This window comes from Centruroides sculpturatus, unplaced genomic scaffold (genome assembly GCF_000671375.1).
Source record: "Centruroides sculpturatus isolate CEXI.00-Female unplaced genomic scaffold, Cexi_2.0 scaffold1052, whole genome shotgun sequence".
In the NCBI taxonomy this organism is placed as follows: Eukaryota; Metazoa; Arthropoda; class Arachnida; order Scorpiones; family Buthidae; genus Centruroides; species Centruroides sculpturatus.
The window spans coordinates 41,739-62,874 of record NW_019385255.1 but is presented as its reverse complement, the minus strand read 5'-3'; the positions used below and the strand labels follow the sequence as shown (position 1 = coordinate 62,874).

The window sequence follows — 21,136 nt, the reverse complement described above, 5'->3', positions numbered from 1 at the left end:
CAAGTCTCCGCCTGACTTGCTGTAAGATAGTCTACCGAGAGAAACATTTTCGGATTAAAGAGACAACCATTCACTGAACGAATATACAGCTACAATTAGTAAATTCAACATAAATTTTTGTTTGTCTCCTTTATAATAAATGAATTTATCTATTTCTAAGTAAAAATTGAAAGTGTCTGTAGAAGTAATTTTTTAAAATATCCTTTTTCATGATAAAGTTTTAATACTTATTACTATAATCTAGACATGTTAATCCTTAAATATACTTGTATATTTTTGTATGTATGTTATGTATTGTATGAATATGTTACTGTGAAAGACCGAAATTAGAGAATGTCAACACATACAAAATACGTCGGTGAAAGACCGAATATTTGGTTATATTATTATACATTCGAACAATTGCTGGTATATGTCCACAAGCACAGATAAGCTTTGGTGGAGGTCGAAATGACACCTGAGAAGCCGATGTCGACAGAGAGGCGACAGACTGTCGCCAAATCCTTTGTGGGTAGCCGGATGTAAGACAAGGTTGTACCTCTTTTCCCGGCAACGGTTTGGTAGAAACCACCCACTTTGTCACTGAATAGTGTTTTTTTTTCTTTTGATCCCATGAGATGGGGATCAGTTCGTCAGGTCGAGTGGCGGAGGATGAGAGGGGTTGTCAGTAAGGCGTCGGCGATATCCGAATAAAAGACACCATTAACAGATCAGTTCGTAATCACATAATAACATAATCAGTTCGTAATTTGTAAAGAAAAGTTACTTTCCATAGATGAGATTTCTTCTCAAGAAATGTCGCTGAGAGAAGCAACTACAGCTAATTCGAAAAGTGGAGGGCAAGGCTATACACGCTGTCAATGCAAAAAGAAGTGTTCCACAAATAAATGCAGTTGTAAAAGCAAGGGACTCTTGTGCAATTCAAAGTGCCATAACAGTTTCAGTTGTTGCAATAAATAAGATTTTATAACTTTAATCACATAATATATGTGTGAGTTTATTATTGCGTATTATTTTTCTTTTCTGATTAAGAATGTACTGTTCGTTTTAGGTTCAACAGTTTATTTACATGTGCTATTACTTAAGCTTTCTCCTATATTAACACATTAAAAAGTTGCATTTTTTCTTAACGTAATAAAAATTTTTGTATTCAACACTCACCATCAGCACATGTTAAATGTCAACATTTGCCGGTGTAAGTGAGAAATAATGATATTTAGTAAATATTTCATATATACACGAAATGACTGTGTGAATGCTGACATTCACCGAAGAATGTTGACATTTGCCAGATATCTGTCATTCACAGTAACATGTATACTTGTAAATTTAAGGATTGGGCCACAGTATACTTGTTGCCTAAAACTCCATGACTTCTTCCAATGTGGCCCAGAGAAACAAAAAAGTTGGACACCCCTGCACTAAATAGTATCTATTAGTCTAATATTTAATGACATAAACTGCTTTAAAGCATTAAACATCATTGAATTAGCTCTGTAAGCTGTTTCATTACTTTTGTTAATCAATCTGCAATAAGAAAATGTTAGCTTTATGAATATGAAAAAAAAATTCCAAATTATGAATACATAAAATGTGCAAATATAGAGCTTCTACTGTAATAAAACGTAGATGCTTTTGATAGATGACAAATATTCATTACAAGATTGAAAAATTAAGAAAGTTTTTTGATCCAGTGTTCCATTATGTATATTTAATGCTGCAAATTCATAAAGATGGGTTTTCACAAATTAATAAAAAGAATAATTTAAAAATTCATCATGAATCAGTGCATTGAATTTTGCTTTCAAAAATGTCCAGGAATGTTAAAGAATAAACTACAAATATTACCGATTGATTCTTAAGTCATCTATTGTATGTTGAAGGAACATAATTTCTTCATCATCATTTCATAAAAGTTTCTGTAAATGTAATATTAGATTTATTCAATTTTAATGAAATAAAACAAAATTATTTCTGAAATGTGTTCAACATGAGTTACAGAAAGTCTATACTCAAATTTTTTCATTTATTAACAATTACACATACATACACATTTGTACAGAATGCTTGAAAAATTCACATGTGCTGTTTCTATATGCTCTCCTCTCTTCTCTGTACAAATTTTAATTTTTTCTATGTTCTTCTGGGTATTACTGTGTCAACAATTGAAAGTTATAGACACAACGTTTAAAAGTAGCTTTTAGACCATTGTAAAGCAGAAATAAGAATCATTTTCTTTCATAATGTCACAGAGTGAATTAAGATTTCTTTATCTGTGCTTTATGAAAGCTGTATTGTTTTAGATGTACAATACATCTAATCCATCATCCACTGAATTCATCATCAGAATATTCATCTAATTAGTTTAGAACTTTGTGATCACTGACTGATCACTAAAAATTAATACATTGTCAATTGGAAAATTAAAAATTTGAATCTTTGTTTACTTTCTAGTAACTGATATTAAATTCAGGAGTTAAACTAGTTTGATTTTATAATTATTTTCTTTTTTTGTCCTGTATTGTAATAAATCTTCTTAATAGCTATATATAATTTGCTATAAATTTTAAAAACTTATTACACTACAGTTTTAAATAATAAAATCCCAATGAGCTTTCCCAATTGAAAACTGTGGTGTGATAAATCCTTAAAATTTATAGAAAATTACTTATAGCTATTAAGAATATTTAGTTTAATTTTCTTTAGCATTTTGGAAAAGGCACTTTTTCCGTTGCCAGAAATTTTCCAAGGTTTTAAAATTAAAACAAAAAAACAAAAAAAAAACAAACATTATTATTAGAAAATAAAAATTAGTTTAACTTCTAAATTGAAGCAATAAGCAATCTTTTTTTAATATAAAACTGCAATGTTTGTTTACATTCTGTATTTAGATACATTAACTTAATTAAGAAAATATTTATAATGAAATGAAACACACATGAATTAATACTTAAACCAGTTCATAAAAAAACAAGTTATTCTCTTGGTTTAAATAATTAATTAAATTTTAATTAATTCCCTGCAGTAGCAAATATTGTATTTATGAAAATACAAACCTTTCTAAGTCAAATCAAAATGGCAACAGTATCTGTAAACTTCAAAAGAATTTTGTATTAACAAACAAAAGAATGCACTTGCAAAACAAAAATCACAAAAGATAGAGTAGTTATATAAAATTGCTAATAGGTAAAATATATTCTGAACTTTGAAACTCTCCTGTGTAATTCTAGCCTTTTATTTTTCTGACAAAAACAATTCTTTTATAGTATTCACGAGATTGTCGGGCAGGCACTTGTTAAGTTTTGTGTCAGTTTTTATTTTCGAAAGGTGAGAGTATAAAGAGTATAATAACAAAGATAAGAGAGTGAGCAGATGTCTGATGTTGCTGGGCAGTATGGCTTGAACAGGTCTACAGTAGGCCGCAGTTCAATCTTATCTAAGAAAGATACAATGTAATCAAGAAGACTCAGCAGCTAAAGAAGTAACAAAAATCACATCTAAGAAATAAAAAATGCAGAACAGCTCATAATGGAACCTGAAACTGATCTGACAACAGAAGAACACCAAGAAACTCAACAAAATATGTTTTCTTCTGAAAAAGAGGATAAATGTCAATATCTGCTATTAAAAATCTTTTGAAGAAGTGGGAGGATGTCAGAATAACAGTCTTAGAATGGTATCCAAACCAGGGTGAGGTTAATAGGCTTGGGGATCTCTACAATTACAATGCTATTAATTACTTCTGAAAAATCCTGAAGAAGAGAGAAAAACATTCAACATTAGACAGATTCTTTAACCACTACAAACGGAAAAAACATGACTAATAAAAATGCAAGATTGTATATATGTATTTTTATTATTACATATAAATAAATGTAGTAAGAAAGTATATATTTGTTTTATTTTTGGGGGTCTCCAGAATGAATTAATCAAATTTCTATAAAAACCTATGGTAAATCAATAATCCTTAACAAACAAAGTCTTGGAACAGATTATGTTCGTTAACTGATCATCCAATGTACAGGCATTCAGTGATTTGTTTTTTTCAAATTATTGGATTCAAATTTCTGTTTAATCCTCACATACTAACTAGTCAGTACACAATAAGGTTTCTTTAACAGGATCCCGGCTGTTTTTTAACTCAGAAATACTTCTCATCCTGGGAAATCCCACTGTCGCGTCAGGCCGATTCTTGTCTCGTGATGATTAATTAATTTTCGTAAGTCTCACCTGACCGTCTTGTTCGTACGCCAGGTTCCCGTCATATCTCTAACCAAGAAAAGTTCACCAAGTCCATCTTTTACACTTTATTCACATAAAATCCAACAAATCGACTATATACCAATAATTCGATAGGAAGAGCATTCCACTATGTTCTCGCACATTCCTTTGAAACTTAACACCACCGTCTTGTGTTGCCAACTCTCTTCAATCATATTATTAAACATTANTACATGGATTAGAGCGATAGAGGAAAGAGAAAGGGAAGAGCAAAGACGAGCGCTTAAAAAGAAGGATAGGCAGGATCAGACCCTCAGATGTGCGAGGATTCTCCAACGATAGACGTGTACGTGTGCTGATCTTTGTAATTATAAATTGTGAATACATATGACCAATATTATTTTCTTTTTTATTTTGAGCATGTCATAAATTATAAATAAATATAAACAAACAACACTAACTCGATAACATTAAATCTAAATACCAAAACGATTAATTTACTGTGTTTTTGTTATTTATTACTCCTGTTTTTAGGTATTTGGCCGAATAATGAAAAATAGGCCGAATAGTAACCGAATATTCATTACATCGCTAATAGTTACAAATTATTCCATAAAATGTTTACAAAATGAAAAATCAGGAAAGACAACTTTTGATAAACAGAACATTAATTCTATCAATTATGTCTAAAAATATCTTGAAAGTAATATATGTGAAATTGATTTTGCTATAATGGTCATAATATGAAGTATACTTCTGCAAGTTGTATACATATTGCAAAATATAACAAAACAATGCTCAATCTTATTTTCTAAAATTCAAACAAACAACCAGATTCTTAGACTATATTAAGGCTAATAAATTATTAAAGAATTTTATATATTTCTGGAATTTAAAGTTGTTTCATTAGAATTTAGATATAAAATAATCAAAGATCATTAAGTCAAAAAAATACTCTTTAAAATAAAGAAATCTCTCAAAAATGATAAACATTCTCAAAATCAAATCTGATTTTCAGCTTGTTTATCAATGAAACATACTCACTATATTTGTTCAATTGTTAAAAATACCATTCTTTTAGAACAACAATTCAAAGAAATTTGGTCATGAGAATGCTTATCATATCATTTTCAATAGCTTTTTTTTATTTTATTTCAATACCAAATTGTCACCAAATTTGGTTTAAAAAAAAATTGCAACATCCAATATCAATTGTAATTTTAAAAAATGTTTATAGAAATGTAATTTTCAAACAATTTTATAAATTAGAAATTTAAATTTATAAGATTTGAAATCTTCAATAAATACATTATATGTTCAATCAATTTCAATCCCCAATATTATTTCTAAAAGTTGAAATATTGTCAATTGATATCTTGGTTTTGCATAAAATACTAAAAATTTTATTATTTGGTTACAATAAAATTTCAGTAAACTCATATAAACAACAATGTTATATATTTGTTATTCTTATGCAACACAACTTTATATATTCATTTTATATATAGGTGGCCCAAAAACCAGTTAACTGAGATACATAAAATTGCTTTAAGAATAGTTATGAAGCAACCAAATCCCAAATAGCATGCAGCTGTTCCAAACTGGTTTTAACCATTCTTAAAATAAATTTACTATCCACATAAGTGTACCTCCTGTAACAACTTGAGAAACCACTAAATCGGGTATCCAATCTGTGGCCCAATAAATGTGTTAACAAAACCGACAAATTAAAAAAATTTATTTCAGCGGCATAAACTCAAAAAAGAAGTTTCACAAAGCCATAAACCTTTGTACATATTTTATTTTTGAGTGGAAAGGAAATATTTTCAAATACTTGGAAATGTGTGAATGAGGAAGGAATACTAAATAAAGCTAAAGTTGTGACTCAAAGGATTATATACTCAAATTCGGAGAAAGGAGAGAAAAGCCAAAAGATAAAAAGTAGTGAGAAAGGTTAAATAGACCTTCTGTTATGCAAATGTTGACCCTTAATTTTCCAACCATCTTCATTTCTTTATCTTTTGTCCTTCTCTCCTTTCCCAGCATTTGGGTCTATACTATAAACCTTTGAATCCCAAGTCCAGCTTTATTTAGTTAGTCTTCCTTCCAGCATTGCAAGATTTGGCTACCCTTGTTTTTAGTTTGGCTTAAAAAATATCATTTGGTGCATTGGCTACTTTTTGGGCTATATATTATTTATAAATATATTAGTTGAATAAAAATGTACTTTAAAATGGTGTTTTGTCATTTTTTATTAATTAGAGACCCAATAAAACAAATATTTGTGTTTTTCAAATAAATTTTTGTTTAGTGAATGGTTGTCTCTTTAATCCGAAAATGTTTCTCTCGGTAGACTATCTTACAGCAAGTATCTATCTTGCTGTAAGATAGTCTACCGAGAGAAACATTTTCGGATTAAAGAGACAACCATTCACTAAACAAAAATTTATTTGAAAAACACAAATATTTGTTTTATTGGGTCTCTAATTAATAAAAAATGACAAAACACCATTTTAAAGTACATTTTTATTCAACTAATATATTTATAAATAATATATAGCCCAAAAAGTAGCCAATGCACCAAATGATATTTTTTAAGCCAAACTAAAAACAAGGGTAGCCAAATCTTGCAATGCTGGAAGGAAGACTAACTAAATAAAGCTGGACTTGGGATTCAAAGGTTTATAGTATAGACCCAAATGCTGGGAAAGGAGAGAAGGACAAAAGATAAAGAAATGAAGATGGTTGGAAAATTAAGGGTCAACATTTGCATAACAGAAGGTCTATTTAACCTTTCTCACTACTTTTTATCTTTTGGCTTTTCTCTCCTTTCTCCGAATTTGAGTATATAATCCTTTGAGTCACAACTTTAGCTTTATTTAGTATTCCTTCCTCATTCACACATTTCCAAGTATTTGAAAATATTTCCTTTCCACTCAAAAATAAAATATGTACAAAGGTTTATGGCTTTGTGAAACTTCTTTTTTGAGTTTATGCCGCTGAAATAAATTTTTTTAATTTGTCGGTTTTGTTAACACATTTATTGGGCCACAGATTGGATACCCGATTTAGTGGTTTCTCAAGTTGTTACAGGAGGTACACTTATGTGGATAGTAAATTTATTTTAAGAATGGTTAAAACCAGTTTGGAACAGCTGCATGCTATTTGGGATTTGGTTGCTTCATAACTATTCTTAAAGCAATTTTATGTATCTCAGTTAACTGGTTTTTGGGCCACCTATATATAAAATGAATATATAAAGTTGTGTTGCATAAGAATAACAAATATATAACATTGTTGTTTATATGAGTTTACTGAAATTTTATTGTAACCAAATAATAAAATTTTTAGTATTTTATGCAAAACCAAGATATCAATTGACAATATTTCAACTTTTAGAAATAATATTGGGGATTGAAATTGATTGAACATATAATGTATTTATTGAAGATTTCAAATCTTATAAATTTAAATTTCTAATTTATAAAATTGTTTGAAAATTACATTTCTATAAACATTTTTTAAAATTACAATTGATATTGGATGTTGCAATTTTTTTTTAAACCAAATTTGGTGACAATTTGGTATTGAAATAAAATAAAAAAAAAGCTATTGAAAATGATATGATAAGCATTCTCATGACCAAATTTCTTTGAATTGTTGTTCTAAAAGAATGGTATTTTTAACAATTGAACAAATATAGTGAGTATGTTTCATTGATAAACAAGCTGAAAATCAGATTTGATTTTGAGAATGTTTATCATTTTTGAGAGATTTCTTTATTTTAAAGAGTATTTTTTTGACTTAATGATCTTTGATTATTTTATATCTAAATTCTAATGAAACAACTTTAAATTCCAGAAATATATAAAATTCTTTAATAATTTATTAGCCTTAATATAGTCTAAGAATCTGGTTGTTTGTTTGAATTTTAGAAAATAAGATTGAGCATTGTTTTGTTATATTTTGCAATATGTATACAACTTGCAGAAGTATACTTCATATTATGACCATTATAGCAAAATCAATTTCACATATATTACTTTCAAGATATTTTTAGACATAATTGATAGAATTAATGTTCTGTTTATCAAAAGTTGTCTTTCCTGATTTTTCATTTTGTAAACATTTTATGGAATAATTTGTAACTATTAGCGATGTAATGAATATTCGGTTACTATTCGGCCTATTTTTCATTATTCGGCCAAATACCTAAAAACAGGAGTAATAAATAACAAAAACACAGTAAATTAATCGTTTTGGTATTTAGATTTAATGTTATCGAGTTAGTGTTGTTTGTTTATATTTATTTATAATTTATGACATGCTCAAAATAAAAAAGAAAATAATATTGGTCATATGTATTCACAATTTATAATTACAAAGATCAGCACACGTACACGTCTATCGTTGGAGAATCCTCGCACATCTGAGGGTCTGATCCTGCCTATCCTTCTTTTTAAGCGCTCGTCTTTGCTCTTCCCTTTCTCTTTCCTCTATCGCTCTAATCCACGTATGCCTGTGCATACATCATAATACGCGCTCACGATACTTTCGATTCGTCACTTTTTCGTCGTAGAGTTCCCATTTTACAATTACGTGACTCAGCCTGGTGATAACGGAGGAAAGAGACAGATAGGACGTCGATATAAGTCACAGTTATGATTTCACAGATTCGAGACAGCTTGATAGCCCGAACGGCCCCAGGCTTTAGCCCGTGCACGCTAAGTGACTTTCGTTACAAGCATTTAGCTTTTCGAAGTCTATGACAACAATTGTTTGGCATTGACAGCCGTGAATTTCATTTCAATAAGCTGCCTCGACTTGTTCGATTATGTTATCGACTCAATTTCATATTTATTTTCACATTTTCACTTGGTGGTCCTTCTCTCTTCTTTTTCCGTTATTTACACATGTAGGTCATTTCATCGTTATCCACATTTGATATCATTTATCACATACTTCCATGACACTCTTGTCTGTCCACTACAACTGCCAAGAATTAACGCTATTGGCGAAGCGTAGTGACAGCTGGCCAATAGAGAGCAGGATCCTTGCCATAATGCGGTTTGCGCGCCAATTCGTACGTGCGTTAATCAAGCCGAATAGTTTGGCCGAATATTCGGTATTCGGTTTGAGGCCGAATATACTATTCGTTACAACACTAGTAACTATATATTTTACAAAATAGTATTTAGGTTTAACAGAGTTTTTCTAAAATAATCTATATATATAAAAATGAATGTATGTCTGTGTGTCTGTCCTTCATGCATTAGCACACCGTTTTTCCGATTGCCATGAAGCTTTGGGAAGTTTTTTAATACACTCCCGCAAAGGTTTATGGCATAGTACATTTATCCTATGATAGATGGCATGCATGTATACGAGCATTTTACTGTGTGTTCGATCGATTTCAAATTATGAAGACCATTTCCCCCTTCCAAAAAAATATCTCTATATATGCATTTGTTATTTACGATATTTGTAATAATTTTTGTTTAATCACTTTATTTCAACATTTTTTTGCTAATTATGTATTCACTTGAACTTTGTTAAAACCTTAACTGTATCCCGAACAACAACCGAAGTTGTAGGAGGAAATTCGCCTATTTTACTGATCTAGGAATTCCCCTTTTTCAAAGACAAATTACAATAAAACGGTTTATTATCCAACTATCAGAAATTTCACAACATGCCAAGGAACAGAGGAAGGAGCAATTAAATAATTAAAATTGTAAAGGATTAAAAAATGGGGAATATAGCACTTCTGACAATCGCTGCAAGTGTGTGGACTAGATTTGGAGAATCNTAAAAGACACCATTAACAGATCAGTTCGTAATCACATAATAACATAATCAGTTCGTAATTTGTAAAGAAAAGTTACTTTCCATAGATGAGATTTCTTCTCAAGAAATGTCGCTGAGAGAAGCAACTACAGCTAATTCGAAAAGTGGAGGGCAAGGCTATACACGCTGTCAATGCAAAAAGAAGTGTTCCACAAATAAATGCAGTTGTAAAAGCAAGGGACTCTTGTGCAATTCAAAGTGCCATAACAGTTTCAGTTGTTGCAATAAATAAGATTTTATAACTTTAATCACATAATATATGTGTGAGTTTATTATTGCGTATTATTTTTCTTTTCTGATTAAGAATGTACTGTTCGTTTTAGGTTCAACAGTTTATTTACATGTGCTATTACTTAAGCTTTCTCCTATATTAACACATTAAAAAGTTGCATTTTTTCTTAATGTAATAAAAATTTTTGTATTCAACACTCACCATCAGCACATGTTAAATGTCAACATTTGCCGGTGTAAGTGAGAAATAATGATATTTAGTAAATATTTCATATATACACGAAATGACTGTGTGAATGCTGACATTCACCGAAGAATGTTGACATTTGCCAGATATCTGTCATTCACAGTAACATGTATACTTGTAAATTTAAGGATTGGGCCACAGTATACTTGTTGCCTAAAACTCCATGACTTCTTCCAATGTGGCCCAGAGAAACAAAAAAGTTGGACACCCCTGCACTAAATAGTATCTATTAGTCTAATATTTAATGACATAAACTGCTTTAAAGCATTAAACATCATTGAATTAGCTCTGTAAGCTGTTTCATTACTTTTGTTAATCAATCTGCAATAAGAAAATGTTAGCTTTAGGAATATGAAAAAAAAATTCCAAATTATGAATACATAAAATGTGCAAATATAGAGCTTCTACTGTAATAAAACGTAGATGCTTTTGATAGATGACAAATATTCATTACAAGATTGAAAAATTAAGAAAGTTTTTTGATCCAGTGTTCCATTATGTATATTTAATGCTGCAAATTCATAAAGATGGGTTTTCACAAATTAATAAAAAGAATAATTTAAAAATTCATCATGAATCAGTGCATTGAATTTTGCTTTCAAAAATGTCCAGGAATGTTAAAGAATAAACTACAAATATTACCGATTGATTCTTAAGTCATCTATTGTATGTTGAAGGAACATAATTTCTTCATCATCATTTCATAAAAGTTTCTGTAAATGTAATATTAGATTTATTCAATTTTAATGAAATAAAACAAAATTATTTCTGAAATGTGTTCAACATGAGTTACAGAAAGTCTATACTCAAATTTTTTCATTTATTAACAATTACACATACATACACATTTGTACAGAATGCTTGAAAAATTCACATGTGCTGTTTCTATATGCTCTCCTCTCTTCTCTGTACAAATTTTAATTTTTTCTATGTTCTTCTGGGTATTACTGTGTCAACAATTGAAAGTTATAGACACAACGTTTAAAAGTAGCTTTTAGACCATTGTAAAGCAGAAATAAGAATCATTTTCTTTCATAATGTCACAGAGTGAATTAAGATTTCTTTATCTGTGCTTTATGAAAGCTGTATTGTTTTAGATGTACAATACATCTAATCCATCATCCACTGAATTCATCATCAGAATATTCATCTAATTAGTTTAGAACTTTGTGATCACTGACTGATCACTAAAAATTAATACATTGTCAATTGGAAAATTAAAAATTTGAATCTTTGTTTACTTTCTAGTAACTGATATTAAATTCAGGAGTTAAACTAGTTTGATTTTATAATTATTTTCTTTTTTTGTCCTGTATTGTAATAAATCTTCTTAATAGCTATATATAATTTGCTATAAATTTTAAAAACTTATTACACTACAGTTTTAAATAATAAAATCCCAATGAGCTTTCCCAATTGAAAACTGTGGTGTGATAAATCCTTAAAATTTATAGAAAATTACTTATAGCTATTAAGAATATTTAGTTTAATTTTCTTTAGCATTTTGGAAAAGGCACTTTTTCCGTTGCCAGAAATTTTCCAAGGTTTTAAAATTAAAACAAAAAAACAAAAAAAAAAAACAAACATTATTATTAGAAAATAAAAATTAGTTTAACTTCTAAATTGAAGCAATAAGCAATCTTTTTTTAATATAAAACTGCAATGTTTGTTTACATTCTGTATTTAGATACATTAACTTAATTAAGAAAATATTTATAATGAAATGAAACACACATGAATTAATACTTAAACCAGTTCATAAAAAAACAAGTTATTCTCTTGGTTTAAATAATTAATTAAATTTTAATTAATTCCCTGCAGTAGCAAATATTGTATTTATGAAAATACAAACCTTTCTAAGTCAAATCAAAATGGCAACAGTATCTGTAAACTTCAAAAGAATTTTGTATTAACAAACAAAAGAATGCACTTGCAAAACAAAAATCACAAAAGATAGAGTAGTTATATAAAATTGCTAATAGGTAAAATATATTCTGAACTTTGAAACTCTCCTGTGTAATTCTAGCCTTTTATTTTTCTGACAAAAACAATTCTTTTATAGTATTCACGAGATTGTCGGGCAGGCACTTGTTAAGTTTTGTGTCAGTTTTTATTTTCGAAAGGTGAGAGTATAAAGAGTATAATAACAAAGATAAGAGAGTGAGCAGATGTCTGATGTTGCTGGGCAGTATGGCTTGAACAGGTCTACAGTAGGCCGCAGTTCAATCTTATCTAAGAAAGATACAATGTAATCAAGAAGACTCAGCAGCTAAAGAAGTAACAAAAATCACATCTAAGAAATAAAAAATGCAGAACAGCTCATAATGGAACCTGAAACTGATCTGACAACAGAAGAACACCAAGAAACTCAACAAAATATGTTTTCTTCTGAAAAAGAGGATAAATGTCAATATCTGCTATTAAAAATCTTTTGAAGAAGTGGGAGGATGTCAGAATAACAGTCTTAGAATGGTATCCAAACCAGGGTGAGGTTAATAGGCTTGGGGATCTCTACAATTACAATGCTATTAATTACTTCTGAAAAATCCTGAAGAAGAGAGAAAAACATTCAACATTAGACAGATTCTTTAACCACTACAAACGGAAAAAACATGACTAATAAAAATGCAAGATTGTATATATGTATTTTTATTATTACATATAAATAAATGTAGTAAGAAAGTATATATTTGTTTTATTTTTGGGGGTCTCCAGAATGAATTAATCAAATTTCTATAAAAACCTATGGTAAATCAATAATCCTTAACAAACAAAGTCTTGGAACAGATTATGTTCGTTAACTGATCATCCAATGTACAGGCATTCAGTGATTTGTTTTTTTCAAATTATTGGATTCAAATTTCTGTTTAATCCTCACATACTAACTAGTCAGTACACAATAAGGTTTCTTTAACAGGATCCCGGCTGTTTTTTAACTCAGAAATACTTCTCATCCTGGGAAATCCCACTGTCGCGTCAGGCCGATTCTTGTCTCGTGATGATTAATTAATTTTTGTAAGTCTCACCTGACCGTCTTGTTCGTACGCCAGGTTCCCGTCGTATCTCCAACCAAGAAAAGTTCACCAAGTCCATCTTTTACACTTTATTCACATAAAATCCAACAAATCGACTATATACCAATAATTCGATAGGAAGAGCATTCCACTATGTTCTTGCACCTTCCTTTGAAACTTAACACCACCGTCTTGTGTTGCCAACTCTCTTCAATCATATTATTAAACATTAAATATTAACAATAAAAAAACCATTAAAACCGCCCGCCATCTAGCGGGATGGACGGATCATCCTCCCACCTTTGATTTTGTCAGTCAAAATCAAATCAAACTTAAATCTAAATTTAAACCCGACAAAACACAAAGTATAAATTGAATGAGTTCGAATCAGTTTATAGATTTAACCGATTGGAAATCTTTAGTGGTCTGCCCCTTTTTGAGACTTGATGATTCTCAGATGAGTTTGTCACAACATCACTTCCTGCAACGGCAGAGGTCATTCAGGACTGATCACAGGTCCCCTCACGATTGTTTTCAGCGGAGTCTGCAGTCCTACCACGAAATTCGTTTCGCATAGCATGCTTTTCATCCCACGAAGAAATCTCCAAGGAATACAATCTCCTAACAGGACGGATGAGAAATCCAACCTGTGTTTTTATTTTTGGCTACTCTTACCAATCCATCTTTACCTGGATAGATCTCGACAACTTTCGCCAGAGGCCAATCAAGTCATTTTTGGATGTCATGCCCAACCAAGACGATATCTCCTACAGCATCATTTTAATGCCCTTGGCCATCTCCCTCAGGTTTTGCAATTGCGCCAGGTACTCAATTAGAAATCTATTTCGTAAATCTTTTCTCAACTTGCATAAATAACGGAATCTCTTCCCAAGATTGACCTTTTCCATATGGTCTAAATCGGGAAGTCCAGTTTCTTTTACTCCTTGCAGAAACATAGTCAAAGGAATTAAATCTTCAGTATCTTCCAAGAGAGTAGTAAGTGGTCGAGAGTTCATCAAACCCTCTACCTCACAGATAATTGTGTAGAGTTCTTCATAAGTTAACAAAGCTCGTCCCAAAATTCTCCTCATAATCTGCTTTACACATCCTGCCAACCTTTCCCACCAGCCACCCCACCATGGCGAAGCTGAAGGAATGAACTTCCAGGTAATGTCCTGAACAAGAATTTCATTTTTAATCTTTGTAAGTTCAGCCTCAGAGAAAATTTTGGCGGCAACAACAAAATTTGTACCATTATCACTATAAATAACAGAAGGGCGTCCTCTTCTTGCCACAAATTGTCTGAATGTATGCAGGAATGCCTTTGTTGACAGAGACGTCAACAACTCAAGATGCACAGCCCTGTACACTGCACAGGTATACAGGACAATCCAACACTTCTGCTTATCCCTCAAGTACAGTGGACCAGCTAGATCAACTCCAATAATCTCAAATGGTGCAGCATCTCTTATGCGATCCACAGGCAACGGCAGAGATTAAGGGTGGGCTGGAGACACAGCAAATCTTCGACACCTAGAGCATCGCAGTGTGATAAGCAGAATATATTTTCTGCACCTTAGTATCCAGTATTTCTCATGCAGATGATTCATTAAAATTTGAACACCAGCGTGGTTTAATTCTTTGTGTTTCCACTCTATTAATTTCTGTACAATATAGTGATTCCCAGGCAAGATAATGGGTAAATGGAAATCTTCACTATCTTTACTTCTGAATACAAGTGTCTTTACTCTCAAAAGGCCTTCCTTGTCCATCACCGAGTTTAATTTTCGCAAACGATTATTTATTCCCTTTGGAAATTCTTCTCTTTGAATCAGTTTCAATAACACTAATTCAGTGTGCCTTATTTTGTTTACTGTAAGCCCTCCAGACATTCTAACAGATTTTCCTTTGAGATTTGAGACAAACCGGTATATCCAAGCCGTTATTTGTAATATTTTCCAGTAAATGGAATAATTCTCATAAAACCTTTCTGCTTTCTCTACATCCAGCGCAGAAATCACAGATTTTTTCCTTTCAGAGCTCACTATCTCCATGTCCGGCATTTCTTGCTGCCGAGGCCATTCTTCTACCAGCAAGCTTGGAAATTGAAGTGTCTCCCACCAGTGCGAATCGGCCAAAATTCTTGCATTACAACCCCGCGATGGGAGGTCTGCGGGGTTTAAATGCCCTGGTACATGATTCCAGTCATCTGGACTACTTAAAGATCTAATTTCATTTACTCTATTCATAACAAACGTAGCCCAACATTCCTGATTCTTGATCCAATATAAAACATTCACGGAATCAGTCCAAAAAAGAGTTGAGATTCGTTCAAGTGGAAAGTCCCCTTTAATAGAGTTCATCATTCTGACACCTAATAAACAGGCTAAAAGTTCAAGCCTAGAAATTGATATGGACTTCAGAGGAACAACACAAGTACGAGCCTGGATCAACCGCCATTTTACGTTGCAAGCATCTTGCTGTCTGAGATAGATACAAGTGGCATACGAGTACTGTGACGCATCACAAAATACATAAAATGAAAATTGGACAGCTGCACTATAGTCATTTACTATCCTAGGAATTTTCACTTCTTTCAAAAATTTTAATTCTTTTATCCACCTTAACAATCTTCTTTCTAAGTCGTGCAGTAATGGAGTGTCCCAAGCTAACTTTCTTTTCCAACACTCTTGCATCAGAAGTGTTGGTATTAACGTCACTGGAGAAAGGAATCCAACTGGATCAAAAAGTTGACTCGCCAATGACAGAACCACTCTTTTTGTTAAAATTTCATCGTTAGGTACTCTAAAGTTTGCATTACAGTATAAAACGTCCTCTGAAATATCCCAATTCAATCCTAGCACACTGACTATTTCATAGGGCTGGATTTCTAAAGTTCCCAATGTCCTTTCATCGCCGTCGCAAACCAGTGACGTCTCTGTTTGTATACCATTGTATAACCAACCTCTTAAATCAAAGCATGCTAAACGCATGATTTCTCTAGACTGCCTTATAAAATCCATCAGCTCCTCCTTGGACTGACAACTCATAATGCAGTTATCAACATACATCAATTTCTTAAGTTTTAAAGCTGTTTCTTGCAGATGATGTGGAACATGGCTTAAGTGATAATTTAGAGTGGCTCCCAGGAGAAAAGGACTCGAGTTTACTCCAAATACTACCCTGCGATGTCTGAAAACTTTCAATTTCGCAGGGTCGCCACCCTCCCACCACAAAAATCTGAGAAAGTCGCGATCCGCTTCACTTATCTCTATCTGCAAAAAAGCCTTTCGAATGTCAGCTATTACTCCGTATTCAAATAATCGAAATTTATTCAGGATACTAGGTATTAGTTCAATGTAGTTAGGACCTTTTGCTAAACAATCATTTAAGGAGACGTTGCCCCTTTCTTTAGCGGAGGCGTCGAAGACTGGACGAATCTTCGTCGTGGAATGCTCTTTGATGACAGCTCTATGTGGAAGGTAATGACAGTTGGTCTCCTTCACTTTAACGTTTTTCACTTCTTCTATTATTTGATCTTCAAGCCATTGCTCGAAGACTCCCTCATAGGCATCAACCAGGCCCTTCTTTTGTAAAGTCTTCACTGCTGATCTTAATCTTCGCTCGGCTAGAACCTTATTATTTGGTAGAGCTTGGCAACCTTCTATCCAAGGCAAGGATACCATATACCGACCATCACTGTCTCTCTTCAGTGTCCTTTCAAAATGTTCGATAGATGCTTGTTCCAGTTCCTCCTTTGATTGTTTTTCGGCAGGGTCCTTTATTCCAAGAATATCTAATTCCCAAAGATCAGGAATTCGCAAATCTCCAATTAACATCGAAGTGACAATCAAGTCTTCAGTTAGTACAGAATGCTCCTTTGCATGTCCTAAGATCGTCCAACCCAGTTTCGTTTCAATAGCAGTTAATCCCAATTTGAGTCTCTGGATTCCTCCCGTCATCAGTTTGCCAGCAACATCTGCTCCTATGAGCAGTTCGATGGGACCTTGACAATCGCTCAAGGATATCCCCATATTTGATAACTCGTCCTGACCCAGTTCCTGGGAAACTGGGGGCATGGTTAAACAAATGGTCGATTGGTCCAAGACATCAAAATTACAACGATATTTATCGTCTATGCACGAGAGATGTACCTTGTACACATCATGTTCGCAAATATCCATACAAGAACCTCCAAACAACAAATGTTTCAGATTTTCCTTTCTCGTTGGTTGGTAATCGACTCTTTCCGCAGTGCTCTTCAAGATATAGGACCTCTGAGAGGCAGTATCAATAATTGCACGGATTTTGAGACACCTTTCCTCTCCCCTCAGAATCACAACCAAAGTCTGTAGCAAGACAAGTGGAGTTGATGACACATTAGCCAATGCCTGATCACATACTGTGGAGGTGCCGTCACCTTCACCAACAGAAGTGTTGTTGGGAGATACCTTTCAGCTATTCCTAAAGAGAAGAATGTGATGCGGTTTGCCACAAACTGTACAACTACACTTTGCCGTACATGAAGAAGATATGTGATTCAGTTTTAAGCATTTAAAACAAGCTCCTCGCTTTATAAGGATTTGTTTCCTTTGATCTAAAGTCAAATTTCCGGCCTTCCTGCACTCAGCACTAGCATGGGATTTCTCACAGAATACACACTGCTGATCCCTAAATGGTTTCTCTTTAGCAGAAGTCAAAAGTTCCATTCCAGTTGGTACAGTCTTATTATAGGAAGAGGTAGCCTTAATTTTACCTTTACAACCTTCTTGGTTTTGATCTGAAAGCCAAACCCACTTGTGGCTAAGGAAATTTTCTCCTCACTTTCAATTTCGTTACGCAAAAACTGCATCAGAGTTTCTAATTTGTTGAAATTCTCTCTTCCAGATTTGAGTAGCATCGAATTTAGGTGTCTTTCCCAAATTCTCAAAAGATCAGTCGGTAAGCTAGATTCAACTAAAGGGTAGAGCATTGAAGCACACTTATCCATAGTAACACCAAGCATTTTAAGGGATCGCAGTTGTGTCTCGATACGATCATAAAGTTTCACAATTGGCAATTTGTGCTCTTGCACCAACGCATTATTTAGCACTCAGGAGCTCTCTCACATAAACCTCGATGAGAATATCTTCTCTTCCGAAACGCGAATTAAAACACTCAATTGCTTGAGGGTAATGCTCGGCTGTTACAGGGAATGATTCGATTACTTCCCTGGCCTTTGAGCCCTTCAGAATCAACTGAATGAGGTATTAAAATTTATCCAAATCCGAAATATTGGGATCTTCACGTATTTTCTTAAATAGTCCCCAAAAGGAAAGATAATTTTTCAAATTACCGTCAAATTTTTGCAATTCAATCTTTGGTAGCTTAAAATTTCCCTTAGAACAGCCAGTTTCGCCTTCACTTCGTGTTTCATCTAGCTCCTTCGACGTATTCAAACTGCACTCTAGTCTTGTTTTCAAGTCTACAAATGTACCATTGTAATTCTCAATACCCTCAATTTCTTCATCCAACATCTGTTGAGAACACTTCTCATCTTTTTGTAACTTATCTAATATTTCTTTGTCGATGGTTTCTATTTTAGAATATTTTTCCTGTAACTGAGCCAAAAATCCAGCACACGAATCGAAATCTTCAACCTTCAACGTCAAAAACTCCTGCACCTTGTCGGCGAACTTTGTAAAAGCACCTCGGTAGGATCCACGTAATCTGACTGAGGGTTCCATGAAGTGAATCTTATTAATTAATCCAAATAGCAAGCGCAGACAATGATAGACATAGAGACAACCTCGATTCAAGTTCAAATAGAAATAATACAAGATGTATTTCCACCAAATCTTTCAATTAGCACTTATTTTCCACATTAAGTGAGTGTTTCCAAATGTAAACAATGCTGGAGAACAATTGGAGAATATTTATCTATACAATAGCTTCGGGTAACCTGAGTCCCTGTTCGGGCACCATTATGTCACGTCAGGCCGATTCTTGTCTCGTGTGATGATTAATTAATTTTTGTAAGTCTCACCTGACCGTCTTGTTCGTACGCCAGGTTCCTGTCGTATCTCCAACCAAGAAAAGTTCACCAAGTCCATCTTTTACACTTTATTCACATAAAATCCAACAAATCGACTATATACCAATAATTCGATAGGAAGAGCATTCCACTATGTTCTTGCACCTTCCTTTGAAACTTAACACCACCGTCTTGTGTTGCCAACTCTCTTCAATCATATTATTAAACATTAAATATTAACAATAAAAAAACCATTAAAACCGCCCGCCATCTAGCGGGATGGATGGGTCACCCACAAATTTCTTAAAAGTTCACTTTTTTTCTGATTTTGTGTTAAGGTTGAGGAAATTTTGCAAATAGAAAGTATAATTGTCAGAATACATTTGTGTTTATTAATTTTAAGCCTGCTTATTACTTTTTAAAATTTTTGCTTGTTTATGGTATGTCACAGATTGTCAATAATCAACATGTAGCCTATTTGTGGCAGGACTCTTTACTTATCCGAACTTGTAATATCTTGAATAATTGCACTAATGCTGTCTTAACTTTTAACCATGCCTCAATAGCTTCAATAACTGCATTATGCTTGGTTGTGTAAATTGGGCAAGAATACAAATGTATGAAGTTTTTCTTCATAAACCTGATTATTAAAGCCAAACACACTGCCATATTATTGAGCTCTAAGCTTAATGCTGCTATTAAAGCAGCCAAGGTAGACAAATCAAGAATACTAGACAGCATTTACATTTACTAAAGGATTAGAAAGCCACCACCAATAGGTATAGACTTGGAAAAGGAAAGATGAAGAGTTATAGTAGAAGTGAGAAGAGTGAAGAGAAGAGAAAGGTAGATAGGAAAAAGTGAAATAGGACATCTCATAGCACCTGCTGAGTGCCATTTATTAAACACAAAAAAGTACAACTAGCCAAAATACAGTGGTATACAGTATAACTGCCTCTGTTTTGAGGCAGTAGTAGCCCCATTATGACTGACTTGCCTTGGAGCTCAACAAACAAATATGTGCGAATGTACAACCTGATTGGGGTGTAGACAAATCCTCCATGCCATGGGAGGGAACAAAAGAGAACAACCGTTTGTACAAAAAAACAGCCTTAAACTGGGCAAAATGGCCCTTAATGGCTACCTTGCCAAACGGCTTGCACACAAACAAATGCATATGTACTGTACATCCCTTCCCTTATGAAGGTGGAGAGAACATCACTTGCGTTTTTGTACCCTCCAAGGTCATGACCTTGGAGGGTACAAAAATGTAAGTGACAAATTCTCCCATGAAGGGACCAGGACAATGACATTGTTCCTTCAGGTCCAGTGGTGTGTGACCAAAGGGTGGTTGAGACACCATCCATCTTAAAACAAAGAACAAAGAATGGTGCCACAATTTATGCCCGTGTACAAGTCTATCCTGCAACACCATGAGGCACAGACAATATTAGGGGCAGCCAGAGGCACACAGTCCCAGAGCAGACTTTCACAGATGCCAAGCCTGAGTTGATTGTTACCAGGAGGGTCAATTACCTAGCGGACTTCAAAATGTCTGTCGCC

General features: G+C 33.0%; 3 protein-coding genes across 4 annotated transcripts in view; all 3 read right to left on the bottom strand.

Annotated features, from left to right (window-relative positions):
* Window positions 1–2,830, bottom strand: part of LOC111636784 (sex determination protein fruitless-like) — a 47,203-nt gene extending 44,373 nt beyond the window's left edge. Inside the window, exon 1 of one of the 2 annotated variants that reach the window (XR_002758588.1) lies at window positions 1,849–2,830. The gene's annotated coding sequence lies outside the window, so the exon portion shown is untranslated. The remainder of the gene's footprint in view (window positions 1–1,848) is intronic. The other variant, XM_023382112.1, reaches the window with a different exon arrangement.
* A 12,193-nt stretch (window positions 2,831–15,023) lies between these two features.
* LOC111636777 lies at window positions 15,024–18,596 on the bottom strand. Its single transcript, XM_023382106.1, has 2 exons — window positions 18,266–18,596; window positions 15,024–18,011 (listed from the first exon to the last, which is right to left on the bottom strand). Exons 1-2 carry the CDS (start codon window positions 18,563–18,565, stop codon window positions 15,057–15,059), a joined length of 3,255 nt encoding a protein of 1,084 aa, XP_023237874.1. The 5' UTR covers window positions 18,566–18,596; the 3' UTR covers window positions 15,024–15,056.
* A 186-nt stretch (window positions 18,597–18,782) lies between these two features.
* LOC111636779 lies at window positions 18,783–19,324 on the bottom strand. The gene has a single exon (XM_023382107.1). The coding sequence runs from the start codon at window positions 19,284–19,286 to the stop codon at window positions 18,810–18,812; it is 477 nt and encodes a 158-aa protein (XP_023237875.1). The 5' UTR covers window positions 19,287–19,324; the 3' UTR covers window positions 18,783–18,809.
* Between the last annotated feature and the right edge of the window lie 1,812 nt (window positions 19,325–21,136).

Bases quoted from the DNA above. Each gene is read 5' to 3' on its own strand.
- LOC111636779 (XM_023382107.1), bottom strand. From the start codon at position 19,286: ATGGAACCCTCAGTCAGATTACGTGGATCCTACCGAGGTGCTTTTACA.
- LOC111636777 (XM_023382106.1), bottom strand. From the start codon at position 18,565: ATGCTTGGTGTTACTATGGATAAGTGTGCTTCAATGCTCTACCCTTTA. The intron at 18,012-18,265 runs AACTTTTGACTT...AATAGCTGAAAG, and splicing joins GACTGTACCAACTGGAATGG to GTATCTCCCAACAACACTTC.